At 43.1% G+C, this 23,412-nt stretch overlaps 1 protein-coding gene across 2 annotated transcripts; it reads left to right on the top strand.

Moving 5' to 3' along the window:
• Positions 1 to 476: 476 nt before the first annotated feature.
• On the top strand, positions 477 to 23,412 carry SMAD9 (SMAD family member 9). Of its 2 annotated transcripts, XM_065895805.1 has the most exons (5): positions 480 to 1,115; positions 6,382 to 6,639; positions 10,326 to 10,547; positions 19,766 to 20,022; positions 22,919 to 23,412. In XM_065895805.1, exons 1-5 carry the CDS (start codon positions 704 to 706, stop codon positions 23,060 to 23,062), a joined length of 1,293 nt encoding a protein of 430 aa, XP_065751877.1. In that variant the 5' UTR covers positions 480 to 703; the 3' UTR covers positions 23,063 to 23,412. The 2 variants fall into 2 exon arrangements, with proteins under 2 accessions (XP_065751878.1, XP_065751877.1); XM_065895806.1 differs by lacking the exon at positions 6,382 to 6,639 and having other exon boundaries at positions 477 to 1,115.

Below are 23,412 nucleotides of genomic sequence, written 5' to 3'. Positions count from 1 at the left end.
GTACAGTGAAGATGGATCACTTGTGCAAACTATAAATTCGAAAAGAAGAGGCACAAGCATGTTGGGAAAAGACCCTAGAAACCCAAGCAGAGACATTTGTACTTGGGAGACCATGGAGCCACTGTAATTCCTCAAGTAGGAGAATGGCATGTGAAACATTGTATTTGGTAGTACATGGATTAGAATTGGAAGAGAGGAGCTCCTTCAGAGGTGTTGCAGCGATCAAGGTGGGTGGTGAGGCGGGGCAGGGCTCAGATATGCGGAAATGGAGAGAAAGCTTCAAAATCTGAAAGACACTTCGAAGGCAGAATTACCAAGACTTGGATATAGGGAATAAAGGAGAGGGAAGAGTCAAAGGTGACTGAGAGTTTTCAAGTCTAGAACATTTGAAGAATATTTTCCCTCTTACATCCAACCTTTAACCTTTTCTGAAAATTATCCTGATTAAGTTCACTGAAGTCTTATTTTGTGTTTTTCAGAGTTGGCCAGTCCATCCCAGGGCTTAGGAGAAAGTCAACCCCCTTTCCAGCCCGCATTGGTCACAGTTACTTCCGGAAGAAAGGGAAGACCTATGATGTCCCTGGAGAGTTGGTACCTATGACATCCCGGGAGGCGTCCTTCCTCACTTCATTCGGGCCCTGCAGGCAGTGAAGGGCCTTGGGTCCAGCTCCTCTTTGCACTGGACACCTGTGGTCCCTCTCTTATGCACTCCAGCACCCCCATCAGCTCCCTCTTCTCCTTCACCAGCCCAGCAGTGAAGAGACTGCTCGGCTGGAAGCAAGGAGATGAAGAGGAAAAATGGGCGGAAAAGGCGGTGGACTCATTAGTGAAGAAGTTAAAGAAGAAGAAAGGAGCCATGGATGAGCTGGAGAGGGCGCTCAGCTGCCCAGGGCAACCCAGCAAGTGTGTGACGATTCCCCGCTCCCTGGACGGGCGGCTGCAGGTGTCCCACCGCAAGGGTTTGCCCCACGTCATTTACTGCCGAGTGTGGCGTTGGCCCGATCTCCAGTCTCACCATGAATTGAAGCCACTGGAGTGCTGTGAGTTCCCATTTGGCTCCAAGCAGAAAGAGGTGTGCATTAACCCCTACCACTACCGCCGTGTGGAGACGCCAGGTGGGTTTCCTTCATGGTTCATTGTAAGAGGTAAGAGGGTGTGTCTCAGTTGGTGGACTACATGGGGCACTGGCAGGAGAAGGACCCCCCCTTCCCGCGAGAGAGGGAGAGAAGAGAGGGAGGTTCGATTTGCAGGAACTGATCCAAATTTTGTAGTCAGAACAATCTAGACAGAAGATATTTTCATTTCAGTATACGTGTAAGCTTTGTGTGATTTTGAAAAATGCAGTTTTATTTTGATGCATTTTGCAGTCATCATCCAGTTCTTGAAAGCTCTTAATATGGCCTCGACATGATCAACTGGAAGAAAATAAACATCCTCCTCCCCATCCCCCTTTCCTGCACTCAGCTGTGCTGAGCTAAACGGGCTGCACTTTCCCCAAAGCTCAAGTAAGTGGACATATCTCCTGCCTGGGTCTGAAAACAGCCAGTGAAAGAGTTGCTGGAAACCCTTCCAAGACTGAACATAGTGGCGGTTAGGGGAGATTGGTGGCTGTTCTTAAATATGGCTTTAAATATAGGAAGGTGTTGTTCCTAAAACTCTTCACACACACGTGTGTGTGTGTGTGTATCTATATTTCACACACACACACACACACACACACACACACACACACACACACACACCCCCTTTTGGAGAAGTCTGGTGTTGCTCTTCATTCCTTCACACTGGCTGTAACAATTTGACTACGTTTCTCTTTGGATGGAGTGTTCCTATGGCTTGATGGATGCAGTTTTTGTGGGAGCTTCCTCTCCCTGACTGGCCATCTGCCCCATTCCAGGAGACCAAAGGGCTGGCACGTGCACCCTGGGAACTGGCCCATGTCCATTACGAGGCAGTTCTAGGTAGGAAGGCAGGTGGTGGTGGGAGTCCAGCCTGCCTCCTGGCCCCCTCCCAGGCTCAGTTAACCTTGCAGCCGTCCTGGCTAAGTCATGCCCAGCCTATAGCAGTCTTAGTGAGGTGACCTTTCAGGCTCCCAAATCCCACTATCATGCTGTTAAACTGTTGTCAAGGAAGTCACCTGCCTGAACGTGGATGCTTCTCAGGGTCCCATCACCCCGGATACAGGGTGAGACTGTGATGAGAAAGGCCCACATTCCTGGTGAATGTGGTGTGCTTTCCCCTGGATCGTGTAGGTCTTTGCTTTGTCCTCTTCTTTCCTGCTTCTCTCTGAGCTATCTTTGCCTACTTTAAAAAAAATGTCGTCAATGAGTTTATGACAGAAATGACTTGATTTCTCTTTTGTTTCTAAGATTTGAATTATATTAAGCATTCAGAATACATCCCATGAAAAATATTTATCAAGCAATCATTTTTCTCTTCCTGAGTAATGTAGTTATAAAATGTGTCTTGTAAGAAGTATCTTGTAAAATGTATCTGGCTTTCCTTTTGAACGCTTGAAACCCTAATTTTAAAGGATTATTTCATGTTTTCATATTATGTGAGGTTCTTTCAGGAATGATAGTGTGAATGTTTTTACATATGGCAGGTAGATTTCATATCATCATGTTTTAGGTTTGAGTTTCCAAAATGAAAGATGGGCAAAGATTGTATTGATTTTAAGGTAATGTTTAAGCTATACCTTTTTTTTTTTAATTCCTAACTTTGATCTTTTAATAGAAAAAGGCATATTTTGCATCTACCTTTCTGGCTGTGCTTAAAGTCAGTATTTGGAGAACAATGAAGATGATAATGTGCACCAAGTTTGCTGGGTCCCTGATTATCATAAAGCTGAAGTTTTGCCTTTGAAATCTCTCATCTTTTGACCACCTGTTTTAGGAACCTTGAAGGCTGAATTCTGATTTTCTTTACACTCACACAACCACTTAAATAATCAATTTTAGTGCTTTTCAAACTATCTGTAGTGAAGGACCAGTTTTTTAAAAAATTTCCAATCCCTCAAATATCAGTATTTTTGCAATACAAATGAATTACTAGGCAGATGAAACTTTTGAAAGACTTAGAAAGTACAAGCTCAATATTTTTTACTATTCATTTCAACAGATATAAAATTACTCTGTCAAGTGGCCGTTAAAGTTTCTAAACACAGACTCTCAGTTTCAGTACTTGTATTTCCACGGACTGGTACCCAGCAGCTGGTAAAATCTCACCAGTCCTCAGACCTCACTTTGTGTGGCTTGCGTCTGGTAGAAGCCGTGCAAAAATGTTTTCATGGCTCATAATGATTTTTCTTCATGCAACTGGAGGTTATTTCAGGAGTATAATTTCTCCTCCGTGTAAAATGCCCACACTCTATCAGAACCACATGACTTTTGAAAAAGATACAAAAGCTTTTCTCAGCTTTGCTCTGCAGTTCCTCATAAGCAGTAACTCCTTCCATTATCTGCCCCCAGGGTAATGCTTAGATAGTGTGGTATTTAAAAGGTGGCATCACATTGAGACCAGTGTCTGTCAGCTCACTAGGTCATATTTGCAAGCAGCAGTTGTGATGCAGAAATAGAATTGAGTAATTAGAAATAGCTATTACTATAGATTGAATGTCTGTGTCCCCCCAAAATTCATATGTTGAGAACCTCATGCCCAAGGTGATAGTATTAAGAGGCAGGGCCTTTAGATGACTAGGTCATGAGGCTAGACCCCCATGAGTGGGATTAGTGTCCTTATAAAAGAGGCCCCAGAGAGACCCCATTCCCTTCCTACCATGTGAGGACACAGTGAGAAGAAGCCAGCCTGCAACCCAGAAGAGGGCTCTCCCCAGAACCTGACCAGGCTGTACCCCTATCTTGGACTGCCCAGCCTCTGGAACTGTGAGAAATAAATTTCTGTTGTTTATAAGCTTCCCAATCTATGGTATACCTGCTATAGCAGCCCTAAGGGGCTAAGACAGCTGTGTTTTGAGTGAAAGTATTTACAAATATGATCAGTGCAAACCTAAGGTAAACTGAGCTTGTCAGGCTGAATTACAACCAGGATGATACCATCAGTTTTCCTTACAAATCTTCACTGCCTTTGGTTTTACCCAGATGATAGAAACACATTATCAAGATATTTGCCTCAATAAAGAAAAATGCATCCTTTCTTTTCTTTTGGTGCCTCAGACCTGCAGGCCACGGTGGAGTGAAAGTCTCTGCATTCAGATATGAGGGAGTCTGTTTATCAATGTTAAGAATACACTGTAGATATCTTACATTAGAACTGAAGTCACAGTGAGTATCTGAATTCTTCATCCAAAAAAGAAAAATGAGTGTTTATTTGATCTTTGTTAACACTGTGATCAAGAAGCATCACTGGAAAAGAAGTCATATGTCATTTACTATGTCAGCCCCTCACTTTCAGAGTATTCACGAGGCAAGGCATTTTTGTATGCCTGTATATTCATGGATTACATAAAAGGAAATTGAATGGCTTATCATCCAGGTTATTTTTGCACGGTGATGTTGAGTATTTGTTCTATCATGTCATAAGGCATATACAAATACTGGCTTTTGAAGGAGGAAGAAATCATTGTTTCTCTACCACCCTCATATCTGTAGTGGTTTCACTTAAAACTTTTCATCTACCTGTTGGAGTTTATATTCTACCTGTAGAACTGAAAATTATTGCTTGTTAAGAAGAGGTAAGTGTATGATAGTGGGTAAATGGTGGACTTCGTGATGGATGTTATTGTTATTGTATTGTAATTGTTGTCTGTTTACTCCAAAACATTTACTTTCTATGAAAGTTTTTATTGATACTTGCATGTGATAACAAATCCATAGTGTGATTTGAAACAAGTGCTACCTCAGCCATTTCCAGAAGCAAGCTCTTTTAATCATTCTGGCTTGGTTCTTTTGCTAGTTCTCTCTATTATTACTAAAAAAAATATGAAGATAACTCTAGATAATATACATGTTTCCAAATTTATCACTTTTAGCTAATTTCATTGACTAACATAAAAGATGAAGATTTAGCTAATTTATATTATCTTTTTCCTTTCTTCCTCTTCTCAACCTATATTTTGGTTTCTATTATATTATTATATAAGTTAATATATTAATTATATTATTCTTTTGGCTATTCTATTAGTTTCCATTGTGGGATTTGGTGGTAAGAATTATTCCCCCTTAGAAGAGCATTGATCCATTACCTTCTACTGTCCAGCATCGGTGATGGGAAGTAATAAATCAGTTTCTCATGTCCTTGTACGTGACTTTGAGGTGATCTTCTGGGAGCTTTTAGAATATTCAGTTCGTCCTTAGATGTTTGAAATTCAAGATGGTATGACTAGGTCTGGATCTTTTTTCATTAATTAGGCTGTATACTCTGTGGCTCTTTTCAATCTGATGACATAGATCCTTCTTTAGCTCCGAGACATTTTTGCCTAGTATTTCTTTGATCACTTCGTCCCTCTGTTTTCCCTGCTTCTCTTTCTGGAACTTATGTTGGTGCCAGCTCACCCCTCAACAATACTTCATGGAATAGCTTCCTTCTGCCAAGCCTTGGGACACTTTAGAAGTCAGGAGGAGCTAGGAATGCCTGGACAATGCTTGCCCTTGAGAATTGCATCTGTTCCTGTTTTTGTATAGAATCAGGAGCGAATTGTTCTTTTTAAAGTATGGAACCCAGAAGGAAACATACTAAAATGAACAGACTTTATGTATAAGTTCTCTATCACTGCTTATCTTCTACTTATTCACTTTTGTTACTACTCACTGTTTATCTTTTACTTTATAACTTTTAGTTACCTTTAAGCCTTTCTGCTAAAGGCAAGTAGAATGTTTTTACTTAAGCAGCCGTACGGAGCCTAAAAATTTAGGCTGGTCATCTAAGTAATTCACTGTGGTTTCTGAAGTAAAAATATTCTGGGCATGACTTGGGGTTTCATTGTGAGCAATAGAAAGCGATTTTGCACTAAAAAAACAAACAAACAAAAAACCGCTTTATTGGCAGAATCAAAGGAAGCAGTGAACAGTCAGGTCTCCAGAAGGCCAGGTAATAGGGCAGCTCTGGTCATTTCTGCGATGGGAATGAGTAGGCAATTTTTAGAGCGCTGACATCAGAACGATTCTCTGCTAAACTTTTCGTTAATTGGCTGCGAGGAGAGAAACCATTGCTTCAGCTTGATTCCCAAGCTGTCTTTTGAGGAGGAGATGGGACCTTCGTGGACAGTGTCACGATGAGCACACAGAGTGGTGGACAGGTGGTTCCCAAAGGAAAAACAGGAGTTTATCACCCAAAAATGGATAGACGAAAAGCAGCCCGCCCCCACTCTCCTTTGGGCGGGTGAGCCGAGGTTCTAACGTACTGGTTCCTTCCTCCCCCCAGTTCTGCCTCCCGTGCTCGTGCCCAGACACAGCGAGTACAACCCGCAGCTGAGCCTCCTGGCCAAGTTCCGCAGCGCGTCCCTGCACAGCGAGCCGCTCATGCCGCACAACGCCACCTACCCCGACTCCTTCCAGCAGCCTCCGTGCCCGGCCTTCCCTCCGTCGCCCGGGCCCCCGTTCCCGCAGTCCCCGTGCACAGCCGGCTACCCTCACTCCCCGGGAAGCCCTTCCGAGCCGGAGAGCCCCTTCCAGCACTCAGGTCAGTGGAAGCCGCGGTCTCCCGGGATACGAGTACCCTACACAGTTGTGTAGGCGGGGCCATCGTAAAATCCAGCGCTGCCACTTGTAGTTCACACAGCAGTTTCCTGCGGGCCGTTGGACCCTGCCCACCCTAACCAGATCAGGACTCTACCCATTTTGGAGCAGTTATCAATTTCTTTCTTTTTTAAAAAAAAATTTTATTGGGGTATAATTGATTTATAGTGTTGTGTTAGTTTCAGTTGTACAGCAAAGTGAATCAGTTATACATGTACATATATCCACTCTTTTTTTAGATTCTTTTCCCATGTAGGCCATTACAGAGTATGGAGTAGCATTCCCTGTGCTATGCAGGAGGTCCCTATTAGTTACCTATTTTATATATAGTGGTGTGTATATGTCAATCCCAATCTTCCAATTTATCCCTGTACAATCCAGTGGCATCAGGTACATTGACACTGTTGTGCAGCCATCACCACGATCTATTTCCAAAATCTTTTCATCACCCCAAACAGAAACTCTGTGCCTGTTAAGCAGTAGGTCCCCATTACGTCTTCCTCTAGCCCCTGGTAAGCTTTTATCTACTTTCTGCCTCTGTGGATTTGCCTGTTCTAGGTACCTTATATAAATGGAACCGTACAATATTTGTGGGGTTTTTTGTGTCTGACTTATTTCACTTAGCACGGTGTTTTTCACAGTCCATCCAGATTGTAGCAGTATCAGTTGCTCCATTTTTGTAACTGAACAATAGTCCATTGTATGGATATACCACATTTTTTAAAAATATCCATTCATTGGTTGATGGATATTTGGGTTGTTTCTACCTTTGGCTCTTGTGAGTAATGTTGCTATGAACATTGATGTTCAAGTATTTGTTCGAGTCCCTGCTTTTACTTCCTTTGGGTACATACCTAGGAATGGAACTGATGGGTCATATGAACTCTACGTTCAGCCCCTTAATTTTGTAGATAGATTGACTCAAGGACTTACAAAAGGGTCCCCTTTATAACTTTTGCACCAGGGTTGTAGTTCATTTTCTCTTAGGGAAATGCCTTATCACTGCGGTGTGGTCCATGGACCATGTGCATTAAAATCATCAGCAATGCCTGTTAAAACCTGAATGGCTGCATCCAGCCACTGATCTATTGACTCACAATTTCGGGAGGTGGGCCCAGGAATCTGCATTTTAACAGGTTCCACTGACGATTTTTATGCCCACTTAAGTGTGAGAACTACTTGGATGGACGATTCAGTTCAACAAAGGCAGACTGCCTACTTAAGTGTGAGAACTACTTGGATGGACAATTTAGTTCAACAAAAGCAGTGGAGTTAATGCCATTGAACTCCACTGCTAACATAACAAGACCATTTTGAACCGACATGAGGAATGTGAACAGAAGGAATCATTTGTTCTGAGGTCCTTGATAAAGAGTTTTCTCTCTGCCTCAGGAGTTTTTACTGTTTTTGAATTAATTTCTGATAACATGTTATCAACTGAATGCATACCATTTGCCTAATTATGATCATCTGATCATAAAACTGACATCTGGGGAGAAGAGCCCTTCTTAGCATGCCTTGGGCACAAGCTTATAATCAGGTTTCAGCCATTCTGTGTTTTGGGGGCCATATTTTGAACTGTGTTGAGTCCGAGTTTCCCTTTGGCCATTGTACAATCCATGGCACCAGAGGAACTGAAAATTAAATTCACTTCAAAGAATGTTTAGCGTTCTCTGTTTTGAAAGCCAGGTAACAGACTATAGAGAAAAGCTAGGAGAATAGCTCCTAGATTTGAAGGTCCCATCATGAAGTCATTTGAACCCAATAATAACTCATAAGTCAGAGGGACAGCGAATCAACCCTCTAGTGAGGGCCTCAGGACAACCAGTTTCTCCTGGAGGACTGTCCCAGTGTCACCATTAGAATGGCCCCCTTACATTACTGGTCTCTCTGTTAGCAGTGACACTGTCCACCAAAGCCGGGAGTTTAGCGGCAGAAAGGGTTGACTCAAGCTGTCCTTGTGTAGTCTATCAGTTTGATGTTCCTTTGTTTTACTGCTTTCTTTTAGTTGACACACCACCCCCACCTTAGAATGCCGCCAAAGCCCCAGGGACCCAGAATGCCTGACCTATAGATGCCACAGCTGAGAGTCACTTAGTACTGTCAGTGCCTAACGGAGGTCACTTGGCAGATGAACGGCCAAATGTAGCTGTTTTCCAAGAGTACTTCCTATTACCACCTCCCTTCTGGGAAACAAAGAAAAAAGCAAAAGAAAACAAAACGTGCCAGCCTGCTGTTTCATAAGTGTTGTCAAGGGCAGATAGCATGGTTTCGCATTTTGACTTTGGCATTCCTCAGTCCCATAGAGTGAATGTTTTGTGTGTTATCCTGGTTAGTAGAACAAGTAAATTTTAAATTTTAACCGAACATTTACGAGTCTGTAGTTCTGGATGTTTTAGTATGGAATTAGGTATTTAAGAAGTCAGTAATTTTGTCCCGTTTGTGTTTCTTTACTATAATAAGTTTATAGTAATGTCTTTCATTTGGCTTAGAGGAGTGCTCTTCAAAATATGCATATAGCTTTTACATAATTTTATTTGTGTCCTGTAATAGGCTAGATAAATATTGCTCCACTTTAATGTTCATACAGACCACGTGGCGATCTTGTATAAATGCAGATTTTGATTCCCTAGATCTGGGGTGCTTTCCAAGAATCTGCATTCCTAACAAGCTCCCAGGTGATGCAGTGGCTGCAGTTCCAGGAACCATGCCGAGCAGGGAGGGTCAAAGCGCTTTACTATCTAAAGTATCTCAGAGGGAATTCTTTCATAAGTGAAGGTCCATTTGGAAATCAAATAATAACCCCCTAATTTATCTGTTTTGTGAGTTCATATTTTAGTGCATATAGGAACACACTCTAGACACAAGAATTACTAGAATATTCAAAGAAAAGAAAGATACTATAATCAATAGAAAGGCAGAGAAAGAGTGTGAGGGGCGAAGAAAAAAACCCACCAAATTTGGGTTAGTGGCAACTTAACTTTGAAAAATTTGGGGTGAAAACATAACATTCATGGATTTCCTAATGAAATAGACCTCTCCCTTTAAAATATTTTTATGCCATAATTATCCCATATGTACACAAAGGAGAATGTGAGTCTATGTGGACATTGTTTTTTCTTTCTTAAATAAAATCCTATGCAGTGTTTTAGGTTTGATTTTTACATATTCGAACAAATTTTTTTCAGCTTTAGATCATTAGAAAAGGATACTCTTTGCCACGGGGATTCAGTTTGGCACTGCAACAGTAAGATGCTGTCGTCTGTAAAGATGAGGTGACCTGGCAGCTTCCTTTTAGCTGTGTTTCCTTTCGGGGGGATGAAGTTTACATGGATCCACTCATATCGCTGTTGCCTGGCCCCTCAATTCTAGTAAACATGTTTACAAAGCCTCCATCCATGGGAGAATCACAAGGACGGTGGCCCCTGTGCACAGGTACATGGACCAGATGAGCTACCTGCCAGCAGCTTCCGTGGAAGAGGCAGGTTTGTAAAGATCACACAGCAGCCTCCTGGGTCTTGCAGCCGGCTTTCTGGTGAACAGCGGTAACCGCAGTTTCCTGGTGGAGTCGTGAGCTGGGAGGCACGAGCGTGGCGGTAGTGATGTCCTGTCTGGTCCGTTTTCTTTCAGATTTTCGGCCGGTTTGCTACGAGGAGCCGCAGCACTGGTGCTCAGTCGCCTACTATGAACTGAACAACCGTGTTGGGGAGACGTTCCAGGCTTCCTCCCGAAGTGTGCTTATTGATGGATTCACAGACCCTTCAAATAACAGGAACAGATTCTGTCTCGGACTTCTTTCTAATGTAAACAGAAACTCAACGATAGAAAATACCAGAAGACACATAGGAAAGGGTAAAAGCAAATATGTAGTTCCTTCCTATATTCATCTGAGCTAAAACGTGGAAATAGAAACAAGCCATGGATTGGCTGCATGACCTAGTGGGACGATCCCAGGGCTGGGATCTGGGAGACCATTCTGGGGATATTGTTGGGAAAAGCATGGGAGGTCTTGTAACCTTAGTGTCTGTACCTCTGAGGTCGGCACAGCATCTTCTGGGGGGTGGTGTAGGGTGGGTATTAGGAGGACGAACAAGATGATAAATATGAGAACAGGATGAAATTATTATTTTTATTCATTTATTTATTTGGCTGCGCCGGGTCTTAGTTGCGGCGTGCTGGCTTCTCGCTAGCGGTGGCATGCGGGTTTTTTCTAATTGTGGCATGCAGGCTCCAGGGCACGTGGGCTCTGTAGTTGTGGCACGCAGGCTTAGTTGCCCCACGGCATGTGGGATCTTAGTTCCCCGACCAGGGATCGAACCTGCATCCCCTGCATTGGAAGGCAGATTCTTTACCACTGGACCACCAGGGAAGTCCCAGGATGATATTATTGAAGAGAAGTATTATGAATTATTTTTGAATTGCCTGAAATGCTAAATAGGATAACTTCTGAAGAAGAGGAGTTCTGGCTGGATGATTATTTATATCAGGTGAAGTTACCTTTAGAGACTGAGAAGCCAGGCAGTTTAAAAAATCGTTGAGTTATTAATGTCAGGAAGCCTTTGGTAGGTGATTGGGGTTCTCTTGTGTCCAGGCTTTGTTACAACAGCCGAATAAGCACAGGCCTCACTGGGGTCTGGCTGTGATGCTTTTGGAGCCTGTCTCATTGGCATGATCAATCCCAGCTGAGCATGAGGCCTCGTTGAGGATTTTAAGTTCTTTTCTATTCGAATAGTTGGCAGTGTCTGAATGGTGCCTGGTTGTCCAGTATTCTACTCTGGAATCACAGGTGTAAAGAACCTTCAGAGTCATTTGATCTTTTCTCTCCCCATCTAGCACTTATACCACCTTGGGAAGTAGCCACGAGCCTTTTATTTCAAATTTCCAGGGGAGAGTCATTATTTCACTTATGATGCTTCCTGTATTCTTCCTAACATACGTCCTAAATGTCTCCTGTTGTAAACCTACAGACCATTGACTAGAGACAGGCTGAGTTCCTTCACTGATGTTGACTCTTAATGGCAAAAGTTACTTTCTGTTTATTTTATCCTGTATCTTTCCATAGTAGCTTTGAGGTGGCTTACAAGAAACCTTTACAGTGAAATGATAAATGAAAAATAGAAAATCAGGAGCTGGGGGTGAGTGGGAGAGAAGAATACAGGTATGTCATCTCCAAGAGTTACCATTGTAATTGTAACCATTGTGATTGTGATTAAACTTTTCCTCTGGAGGTCGGAAAAAGGAAACTTAATCTGCAATGTAACTTTTATCCCAAAGGAGGAAACATAGTCATTCTCAAAGGAAGTAATATTTTGACTGAAATCATAAATATCTCAGGTATGGTTTTACTTTTAAATGATTTTTATAAGAATCTTCAGGTGAAATCTAAAGGTAGAACATTGAAACGTAATGTTGTAGAGTTGTTTGCTTTACAGATTGGTCTGCATATTGGACTTCTACTTATGCCACTTGATCTAAAAATAGAATTAAAATATGCAAGGACTGTTAAATACCTTCTGGGAAACTTTCTGCAAGTAGTTTGTTCAAGGTGCTGCTGATGTGGATGGACAGATGTGGAAGGTTGGTGTCATGTTAGTAACTGAGAGATAATCCATAGGGTTAAAAAAAAAAAATAGGAGCAAGAGCCAGGACTGGTGACCTGTTACAAAAACCAGCAAGCCTAGGAAATGCTCACCTGGATGGAAGGGTACTCCACCCTCAACATGGTCCCCAAGGCAAAGGCACAATTTTCTTAGAAAGCTGCTTTGGAATTGTCCTAAGGTGCAAAGATAATTTTTTTAAGGGGCTACAAGCCATGCCATAAAGCATGGCATGGAATATTTCAAAGCAAGAGCTACTGGTTTCTGTGAGGTCAGGGGACTCTCTATCAGGGGCCCCCATGGATTATCTGGTTCTGAGCTGTATGGCTTCCTGGAGCACCAGCCTGAGTAAGTTTGCAGCCAAATGCACCATGAGGTTAGTGAATAAGTTAACGTGTTCTGTGGAGCTAGTTGCTAGAGACAGTCAGACCACACAGCTATGCATTCATCTCGCAAATATTTACTGAGCATTTAATCTTAGCCAGACGGTTCTGCTACTAGGGATACAGCAGTGGGAAACAAACAAGACAAAACAAAAATCCCTGGCTTTGTGGATTACCTACAACTAAGGAAAGACAAACAAATAATACACGCACGTGCACACACACACACACACGTCAAATGATAATTGTACAGAGAAAAACAAAGGAGGGGAAGGGAATGGGGAGGGTAGCCAGGGCAGGCTTCCTAAGGAGGTGACATTTGAGCAGAGAGCTAAAGAGGGAATCGACAGTGTCGGTAGCAGCGGGGAAAGCTTTCCAAGCAAAGGGAAACAGCAGGTACAAAGGCCCTGAAGCCTGCCTGGCATAGTGAGGAAAAGCACGGATGTCAGAGTGAGTGGAACAGTGAGCAAGGGAGTGAGGAAGTCATAGAAGAGGGGACAGGACCGGGTCTCAGGGCCTAGAAGCCATGGAGAGTGCTTTAACTTTGCCTGTGTGACATAGGAAGATGGAGTTAAGTTGGAGTTTATAGATCTGAGTTTTCACTTCAGAAGGATCCCCTGGCTGTTACATCGAGATGAGACTATAGGCGGCGGGGGGGGGGGGGGGGGGGGGGGGCAAAGGTGGAAGGTATCTACAAAAAAAAACTCTTTTTATTATGGTTAATTATGGGCCATTTCTCCCCTCAGTAGTATCACTTGCTTTGAGGTCACTTCCGGTTTGTGTTCCTTGCCACTTAAGTTAGGGAAGATGGCTGGTCCTCTAAAGAAAGTTCATGCCACCACCGGTCAGCAGTGTATGTACTTTGAGTTGTTTTCTGTGGCGGTGATGGTTTATGCTGACTCACCCGTGCTCTTTCATCCTGCTTTCCGTCTAATGCAATGCACTGTGAGGCAGCAGGCTTGGTACCATGCCTTCATTTGTGTCCTTACAACAGTAACAAATCTATTTCTTTGACCTCTCTAGCCAAGTGCTTTAAATAGCCGTAGGTTAGTTAGCACTAGAATAGCGGGGTGGGGGTGGGGGTCTGCTGCTTCAGTGTCAGAGGCAGGACTTCGAAGAACCTGGAAGAGTGCATTCTACATGAAGTCTGTCCATATTCTTCCTTGAAGACCACTTGAACCCTTTCAAATGACTGATAGCTGCCCCCACTGATTTTCCCTAATGTGTGTGAGGCACCCTGGCAGACTCTTACTCATATTATTTTTATTGTCACCCTACAAGTTAGGATTTCTTAGTCCCATTTTATGGATGAGGCAATGGAAGGCCAGAGAATTCAGTGGCGTACCCATGGTCCCACGAGTGATGTGGGTTTGCACCCATGGCTGGCTGTAAGGTCCAGTCGCTCCCTTCTGGAGGGGAGGGACCCTGCTGCTTTTTCATCTCGGCACCCCTCTTAGTTCAGCACTTGAGGAGTTGAATCTTTCGATAGGGAATGAAAATACTTATCATATGCTGCAGGCATGATATGTCAGAATCACCTCTGAGATCTTGAAATAAGGCCCTCATAGTACTAAAGTGATGAAATTTTACAATGATTTACTTTAAAAATGTAAATCAGAGAAGATTTTGTGTTTTCCCCACAAGAATATTCTAGAAAAGGAGTACCTCACTGAGTTACACAGAGCTTCATCGGAGGATTATAAGGATCTTTACAGAAAAAAAGATGAAGAACTGCTGACATATCATACCTATCTGTGCGCAAAATAAAGCAAAGGTTATTTTTTGATGTTTTGGAAGTGATGGAATAGCCAATTTGGATCACTGGAGTATAAAACGTGCCTGCTTTTTTAGAGTGGCTTTTAAGATGGCCCCGATTTCCAAATAATGAGGAAAACCGCAGTTTTGAATGGACTGCATGGACATATGTGTGCTGCTCTCAAGGTCATTGAGGTTGGATTACGTTTCTTAGAAATGCACAACTTAATATAATCCTAATCAATAGCACTGTCATTTCTGAGCACCTACGATTTGTGCTGTAACTGAAGTCAGAGCTGTTGACCTTGGTAATGAGCCTGTGCCGGGGTCTTGATGTGAAAGGACACTTGGAGCAGGACAGGGAGGTTTCTCCTTTGCAGCTGCAGACGTGCTGTGTGTGTCCTGGCTGCTGGCTGTTCTTCCTCTCATGGGAGAAGGAGTGGGTGATTATAATTCCTGAGGCATTAGCCCCAGGGATTAAACTTACTGAGGCAAACCAAGACCTTCCCCGAACATAATTATCATAGATTCCAAATCACTGAATTGCTTTTGGAATTAGTTTTTCACCTTTTAATGAATCTTTATTTTCTTGCACATCTCAGCTTGTTCTGTAGAATCCTAGTAATGCTTCCATGTTTTATGAAAGGAATTATCCTGAGGCAAGGGTTTGGTTTGTCAGTTCCTTAGAAGGGGGGTCTGCACCTCAGGGTGATTTTTTTAAAAAATAAATTTATTTATATTTGGCTGCATTGGGTCTTCCTTGCTGTGCGCGGGCTTTCTCTAGTTGCAGCGAGCGGGGGCTACTCTTCGTTGTGGTGCGCGGGCTTCTCATTGTGGTGGCTTCTCTTTCTTGCCAAGCATGGGCTCTGAGCGCGCAGGCTTCTGTAGTTGTGGCTCGCGGGCTCTAGAGCGCAGGCTCAGTAGTTGTGGCGCACGGGCTTAGTTGCTCCGCGGCATGTGGGATCTTCCCAGACCAGGGCTCGAACCCGTGTTCCCTGCATTGGCAGGTGGATTCTTAACCACTGTGCCACCAGGGAAGTCCTCAGGGTGATTTTTGGATTGCTTCTTTCCCAATGGATTTAGTTTCCCAGTCTCAAAATGTCCTTTCCATTCTGCCTTTGAATGTGTATAAGGTTTCTCATCCCTGAAAAAGCAAATCCTAAAAAATTTTAACACAGAATGTCATACTGTTGCAGTTATTACACAGGGCATTGAAGAGTACTTCATGAGAAAATGTTCACACTATTTTTTTTTGTTTGTTTGTTTTGCGGTACGCGGGCCTCTCACCACTGTGGCCTCTCCCGTTGTGGAGCACAGGCTCCTGACGCACAGGCTCAGCGGCCATGGCTCACAGGCCCAGCCGCTCTGCGGCATGTGGGATCCTCCTGGACCAGGGCACGAACCCGTGTCCCCTGCATCGGCAGGCGGACTCTCAACCACTGCGCCACCAGGGAAGCCCCACACTATTTTAAAATGTGAAAAAAAGGTTATAAAAGATCCTGTAGAGGATGATCCTAATTTTGTTTAAAATGTGCACATAAAAGACTGAAAGGTATATGACAAATATTAGCTTTGAATATTTCTGGGCTGTGGATTTGTGGCCCATCTTTATTCTTTGCTTCTCTGTATTTTATAAATTTCCTCTAGTGGGTTTTGTTGCTCCTGTGAAGATGGGGTGGGACCGGGCATGTCCAGGCATGCTGGGGTCACTGAAGTAGTTAGTGGTGAGAGAGAAAGCATCACGGTTCTCCCACCCCGGCAGAGTCGCCGAGTGTGTGAGGCACAGTGGGCATTCAGTGTAGGTCAGTTGGGACCAAAGCTGCTTGTTCATCATATTGTCCAGAGAGACCTAAAAGTCTTCAAGTACAGCTTTAGGGAACTGATTCTGCTACCAGCCCAGAAGTGGCTTTGTGTGAATTGGAAGGAACCCATTTCTCAAGAGAAGTTACTGCCATCTGCTGGAGGAGTCTTCTAATAACTGTACAAATCTTGGAAGACTGAGGCACACCCTGGGTTTGTGCAGTGCACAGCTGCAGGCACTGTCCTGGGCGGGCCTACCTCCATCCTCTGGACCAAAGCCCCGGTGTAGATCTGGAAATTTTTACTTTTACATTATTTTTTGATCATACATTAAAAAATTTTTTTTATTTTGGAAAATTTCAAGCTTACACAAAAGTAGAGTCATGTAACAAATTTTCATATGACCATCTCCAGCTTCAATAATGAGTCACATTCTGTACCATCCTTTTCCCCTGTCTCATCACAGTATTTTTACAAGAGTATTTTGAAGCAAATCTCAGACGTCGTATCCTTTCTCCCATATATTTAAGTATATGTCTAACTACATAAGGAATTTCTGAGAGTATCATCATTAATCACCCTCAGAAATATGCACTTTCCTCAAGCTCCAGAGGGTCCTGACAGTCAGCCAGATTTTAAAATAGTTGCGCGTCTTTGATGGGGAGTAAAGACCGGTGAGGCCCTTTGCCTTTGGGTTTCTCTGAAATCTTGATCTTACCTTAGATGGCCTGGACTCAAAAGAATGTCACCCTGCATTTCATAGAGTTTCTAAGTCAGTATGATTACACTTCTTCACAGCGACTAGTTGGATAATTCACTTGTATTTCAATAAATAGTGCATTTTTTAATGGGAAAAAAATAAAATAAAATAGTTGTGCAAAAGAGAGGGCAGCAAAGCCAAGGGGAATATCAATTACAAACTCCAGGGAAGGTGTTGAGTTTGTGCTCATAAGTTCAGGGTGTTTTCCAAGCAGAGTGGAGAGGCATCAGGGTTCTCTGAGCTGGGCTGTGGGGTGATGAGATCTACTTTCTGCAGGGATATCCTTTCCCCACCCCCACTCCCACTCTGGAGGGGATCCATGCATATTCCTTCCACTTTGGGATGTCCCCCTCTGACTGTTAGTGGGTTCCACAGCATTGGAACCCACTCACAAGCCTAACTGAGCCGCTGTCCTTCCCCGCTTCCCCTCCATCATCTCTGTCACTCAAGGCTGCAGAAGATGCCAGAAGGGACCGACCTGCAGTCTGACTCAGTAGATCCAAATCAAGCCCACAGAGTCCTAATTAACCACCACCCGGACTCCAGACTCCCTAATCTCCTACAGGGTGGGTGCAGGCACACACAGATGGAAAACTCAGAGGAAGAAAGATGCAGCCCCGGAAGAGAGGTCGTCCGAGGTGTGGGTGCAACTTGCCCGAGGACCCCGTAGCCTGGCTTCTCTCTCACCTCAGGTAGCGCCTTCTTTGGGCGTTTACCCTTACTGCTCACTGTTCTCTATGGCGATCTAGCATCTCACACATGTGGTTTGAAGCCACTCTTCTGGCCTGTCAAATGGATGCAAATAAAATCCCTTGCTTACTTGACTCCTTCGATACTGCTGTCTCTAGCCCAAATCCAGCCTCCTTCGCAGTGGGGTTGAATTCCCCCCGGTCCCCGTACTGAGGCCGGTCTTGGGCTTCTGCAGGTGCATCCCGTCGGCTCTGCCCCCTCTTCTCGCTCAGGATGCTAAACTACTGCCTCCTTGTTCGGTCTCTTCTCTGCTTTCCATGCTCTGCCAGCATGTCTGTGGCTGCGGATAAGACTTTAACAGGACTGAAAATCCTCCCCTAAATAAACACCAGAGTCAGATGACAAACATCTGTTCTCCTTATTAGGTTCTGGGGGGATTGTATATTTGAAGGTCATTCAGTTCAAAGACATACTAAACACTTAGCAGCCTCATGTTCTGGCTCGTTTACCACCTGCCCGCTCTCACTTGGAAAAAACTCACAGCTACCCCAGAGGCAGGCCTTCCCCCTGGGAGTTTTTAAAGGAAGTCGCTTGGCTTTGCCCCTGCCTAACCTCCAACATGTCGCTGCAGCCAAGTAACTATGTCCCAGCTAATTAAGACAGTCCTTCTGCCTTCTCCTCACGGCCAGGGCCACGAGGCGTCAGACCCCGGGCCGTTCAGGGGAAAGAATGATGGAGATGAGGAAGAAAAGGGAGAGGAAGGCTGAGCAGAGGAGGGGAGCTGCTCTGATCTAGGTGCTGAGAGGGGAGCCTTGGCCTGAATATCAAGAGCTGTGCTTTATCATTGTGACCCTGGGTCCATTTCTTCAGACTGTGTTGGAGTCTATGGTTGGGATACATAATACTGAAAACCACTCTTCTCTAAAACTGTATTAAGGGAAAGGAGATGGGAAAAGGAAGCCATAAAGCTGGCGGGAAGTATAATGCAGAAGTGCCTCCATTGCTGTGGCTGTGTCCGAAATGTTTCCTAAATGCAGAGTTACGCACACCAGGGTCTGAGAACCCCTGGAGGTCAATTCTATTACTTTTAAATGTTTTATTTTTATTTTTAAAAGATCCAAAATCTATCTCTGTAAGTACATTCAGGATCATTTCTACAAACCCCTTGCCACTGCACAGTGATTGTATTTACAATCATGTTGACACTTTGTGCTGGACCATTTTGTTTCTGCTAAAAGGTTGGGGAACAATTGTTCTAGTCTTTAATACTCACTAGACTAGAACATCTTCATCTCATCTAACCCCAGTCCCTTGTTATAAATTTACGTGGAATCTTAAACCGACATTTGGAGGGAAAGCAACAACTGAAATTTACTTTGAGCAGCAGCCTTCTCAGGATGCTTTGCCTTTCAGCTCTTAGAATGTGAGATAAAGTAGCATAAACTACATTTTGATTGTGTTTTTATATTTTATCTGAAAACGTGGCACAAAGTTCACTGTTTGTAGGTAAAAAGAGGCATTGTTTCTGTGACCTATGACTGTAGGTGATAAGCTTTAAAATGAAATGGGTGTCTTTGAGGTATTAATTAAGAGAAATGGATTTATAATTGTTGGTGAAATAAAATTTAAACTTCATTTATTGTTCCCTCTGAAGTAGGTTTAGTGTATGCACCTAAGTATTACCATGGCACTGTGTCCAGTTCTTTTTTTTTTTGATGTGTTCTGAATTATGTATGTATTTATTTCGCATCTAATATTATGAGATCTTCCTTTTAGAAGGAACAGCGTGAGATTGAGCAAGTGATGGGAGTAGGACACAAGAGCCTACTTCTGTGCTCTTGGTGCTAATCGTAAACCTGGGTTGCAGTCCACTTTTAAATGGACTCATGAAAAAAATATAGATGATAATTAAAGCAAGTCAGCCTTTGGGGCACATGTGGTACTAATCAATGATTGGTGATATTACAATTAACCTCACAGTTGATAGTCACATCTCTTGAGGTTACAGAGGTGGATGAGAAGGGAAGGGTGATAAATCCAAGCGAAAGTCGGTGCTGGTGTTGGAAGACTGTTTTTGCCTCGTAGGCGTGCATCTGTACTACGTGGGGGGAGAGGTCTATGCCGAGTGCGTGAGTGACAGCAGCATCTTTGTGCAGAGCCGGAACTGCAACTATCAGCACGGCTTTCACCCGGCCACCGTCTGCAAGATCCCCAGCGGCTGCAGCCTCAAGATCTTCAACAACCAGCTGTTCGCTCAGCTGCTTGCCCAGTCTGTCCATCACGGATTTGAAGTCGTTTATGAGTTGACTAAGATGTGCACCATCCGGATGAGTTTTGTCAAGGTAAGGAGTGCTTGCTTCCCAATTGTAAGATGAAAAATAAAAGCAAAAGCACTCTTTGGTTGATGTGGCAGTTAGACAGCCAGGGTAAGTAGACAGCAGTTTGCCGGGGGGCAGAGGGGGGCACTCTCTTTAATTGTTTTTTTTTGTTTTTTTTTAAAGTAAATACAAATTTAATTTAAATTTTTATTATAAATTTTACAGTAAAAGTAAAACGAACAATATCCTAGAAGTCAAAATTCTACCTACAGGTAATGGCAAGAGTAGGGAAACTACAGAGTCCAAATTTTACTAAACAATGTACAACTTGCCTGATCAGGAGCTTAACTGGGAAAAGCATGAGCTCTGTAAGCAAACAGATTTCAAATCAAATCCCTGCTCCCCTAACTAACAACTGATCAAACAAGGTAGCTATGCTATCTTTTTTTTTTTAACATCTTTATTGGAGTATAATTGCCTTACAACGGTGTGTTAGTTTCTGCTGTACAACAAAGTGAATCAGCTATACGTATACATATCCCCATATCCCCTCCCTCTTGAGTCTCCCTCCCACCCTCCCTATCCCACCCCTCCAGATGGTCACACAGCACGGAGCCGATCTCGCTGTGCTATGCGGCTGCTTCCTACTAGCTATCTATTTTACATTTGGTAGTGTACATATGTCAGTTGTTTTTTGGAAGAGCTCCTCCACGAGTATGAAATCTCTTGTTTAGCAATTTTAAGAAAATTCTTAAGCATATTACTTTGGAGGAAAACCAAGTTAAGATAGTTATCTGATTTTTTTTAACACATAAGATAAAGTGACAATGATAATTGTATAGAACTTAATGCTACAGAGATTCTTCCATCCCTCAAACTGCTGACCACCTATGGTCACTCAGTAAATGTTGGTGAATTTACCTGAATCAAATAAGACACTCTCCTTACTCTTACAACATACGGGCAAATGGAGCAGTCATATTTATAAATAAGCTACAAAACAGACAGAACTGACTCTAATACAAGATAGTATGAATTAAGTGCTGTTTATAAAGGTATAAACAAATTGGAATAGAAACATTATGGGGCTTGTGATTAATTCTGAGACAGCAGTAGATGTTCTGTTTATGAATATTTGTTGAATTTATCAAATTAGATCTTATTAAAATTGATGTGAAGGTTGGAGAACGGAGGAAAAGTTACTTAGCAGGAAGGAAAAAAACTGGATTTGCACGTTGAAGCTAAAGACCTCACTTTCATCATCTGCTATTTCATCCCTCGCAAAGCACTTGCAGATAATTCTAATTTTTCCAAATCTGAGCTTGTTTATCAAACTGAGTATATGTTTTCCCATTGTCATATATTCATCCAAGGAATCAGTATGGCTTGTTGCAGGTTTTTTCAAAGTAAAATTTATTTATTAATCCTTTAAAATTATCTTGAAAAATGTGTCCTGTTTTTCTATACTTTTTAAAAAATATTTATTTATTTATTTTTGGCTGTGTTGGGTCTTTGTTGCTGCACGCAGGCTTTCTCTAGTTGCGGCGAGCAGGGCTACTCTTCGTTGTGTTGCGCGGGCTTCTCATTGCGGTGGCTTCTCTTGTTGCAGAGCACGGGCTCTAGGCGCGCGGGTTTCAGTAGTTGTGGCACGCGGGCTCAGTAGTTGGGGCTTGCGAGCTCTAGAGCGCAGGCTCAGTAGTTGTGGTGTATGGGCTTAGTTGCTCTGCAGCATGTGGGATCTTTTCAGACCAGGGCTCGAACCCGTGGTGTTCCCTGCATTGGCAGGAGGATTCTTAACCACTGCACCACTAGGGAAGTCCATTATGTCTTTATTGTATATATAATTTTAGTAATTATTTAAAAAATAAGAATAGAGTTTCCAGTTGAAAAACTGACTTCTTGAATCCATTTCTTTCATGGTGACAAAGCAGTTTTATTCAAATTTACTGTTAAGCTTTAAAAGTATTTTCACACAGTCAGGCAATTAAATACCTGAAAATCTTTTCAAACGTTCTGATGCTTCAGAGCCAGCAGAGGGCGTAAAATTGCCATTAACAAACAACCATTTGACTTGCAGTTACTTTTGTCTAGGCCTGTGTTTTTCAGATTAGGATGAAATGCCAATATCTCAGACGTAATTATTTCACTGTAACATAAGCTTGCACAGAAATCTTATTTTCTTAAGATCAGCAAGATGTATTTCTCAGATATGCAACCTTTAAATTCATAAAACTACACAATTCACAGAAAATAAACTGTTATTATATTGCAGGGACTTTTAAAAACATAAATCCCTAGCAAATATAATTACAGGTGATCGGTGTAAAAGAAATGTACAAGTTCTCATCACAAGAAAAAATTGCAACCATGTGAGGTGATGGATGTTGACTAAACTTATTATCTCTATTTTTACTGTCTCTCCTATGGATGGTCACAAATGGCAAATTGCCAGAAGTGAGCCAGCGGGGGGAGAGCAGAAACAAGCTTTGTTCATCAATCCTGAATAACCAAGAGCACCCTCAGCCCTCGCTTTACAACGTTCAGATCCAGTCATTGGTCTGTAGTGAGCAACCATCTTGTACACAACATGGGTCTTCAGCATTAGGGGGTGAACATGAGTTCAAGCTCCTTTCCCTGTGGAAGAGGAAGTGATTTGCCAGGGTCTCCGGCATGGCTAGAACCCAGGCCCTCTCTAGGTCCATGAATTTAGTTGTGAACCCAGGAGGAAGCCATGGATGGGGACTCAGGGTATCTGGTTGATGCAAAAGTCGTCCTGTACTTGCAGGAACGTAGAGTTCACGCTCTCAGGTCCCAGGAGCTGCCCCTGGTTGGGTGGGCTGTGTCCACCGGGCCTGCTGGGGCCTCTGAAGGCGGCCTGTAAAGTCTGGCACAATCACTCCGCTCCGTTTTTGCTTTTCAGGGTTGGGGAGCCGAGTATCATCGCCAGGATGTCACAAGCACGCCCTGCTGGATTGAGATTCACCTTCATGGACCACTGCAGTGGTTGGACAAAGTTCTGACTCAAATGGGCTCTCCACACAACCCGATTTCTTCAGTGTCTTAACAGTCTTGTCTTCATCCACATTTCTATAGGATAGATGCTATTGCAGGCAGTGGCTTATATCATTTCAGATTTGCAACTAACTGAAGTTTCTAAGTACATGTGTAAATACATATAATATATACTATTCACATTTTGTATCACCATTTGTTTTGTGCTTTCTAGTTAACCTGATGCCAGTACAGTGCAATTAGAAAAGCAGGTGTTTTGTGCCTACGCTCTAATAAGCAGCAGCTTCTTTTGTGGGAGAGAACAAATGAGAGGCAACTGTAGGAACAGTATTTGAAGGGTGTTGGTAGAATAAAGGCCGCTTTAGTCCACCATGTCATGTAAGGCATGTTGTGTGGCCAATC

This window comes from Phocoena phocoena, chromosome 18 (assembly GCF_963924675.1).
Source record: "Phocoena phocoena chromosome 18, mPhoPho1.1, whole genome shotgun sequence".
NCBI classification, from domain to species: Eukaryota; Metazoa; Chordata; class Mammalia; order Artiodactyla; family Phocoenidae; genus Phocoena; species Phocoena phocoena.
The sequence above is the reverse complement of the archived record's forward strand: the minus strand, read 5'-3'. Positions and strand labels throughout refer to the sequence as shown.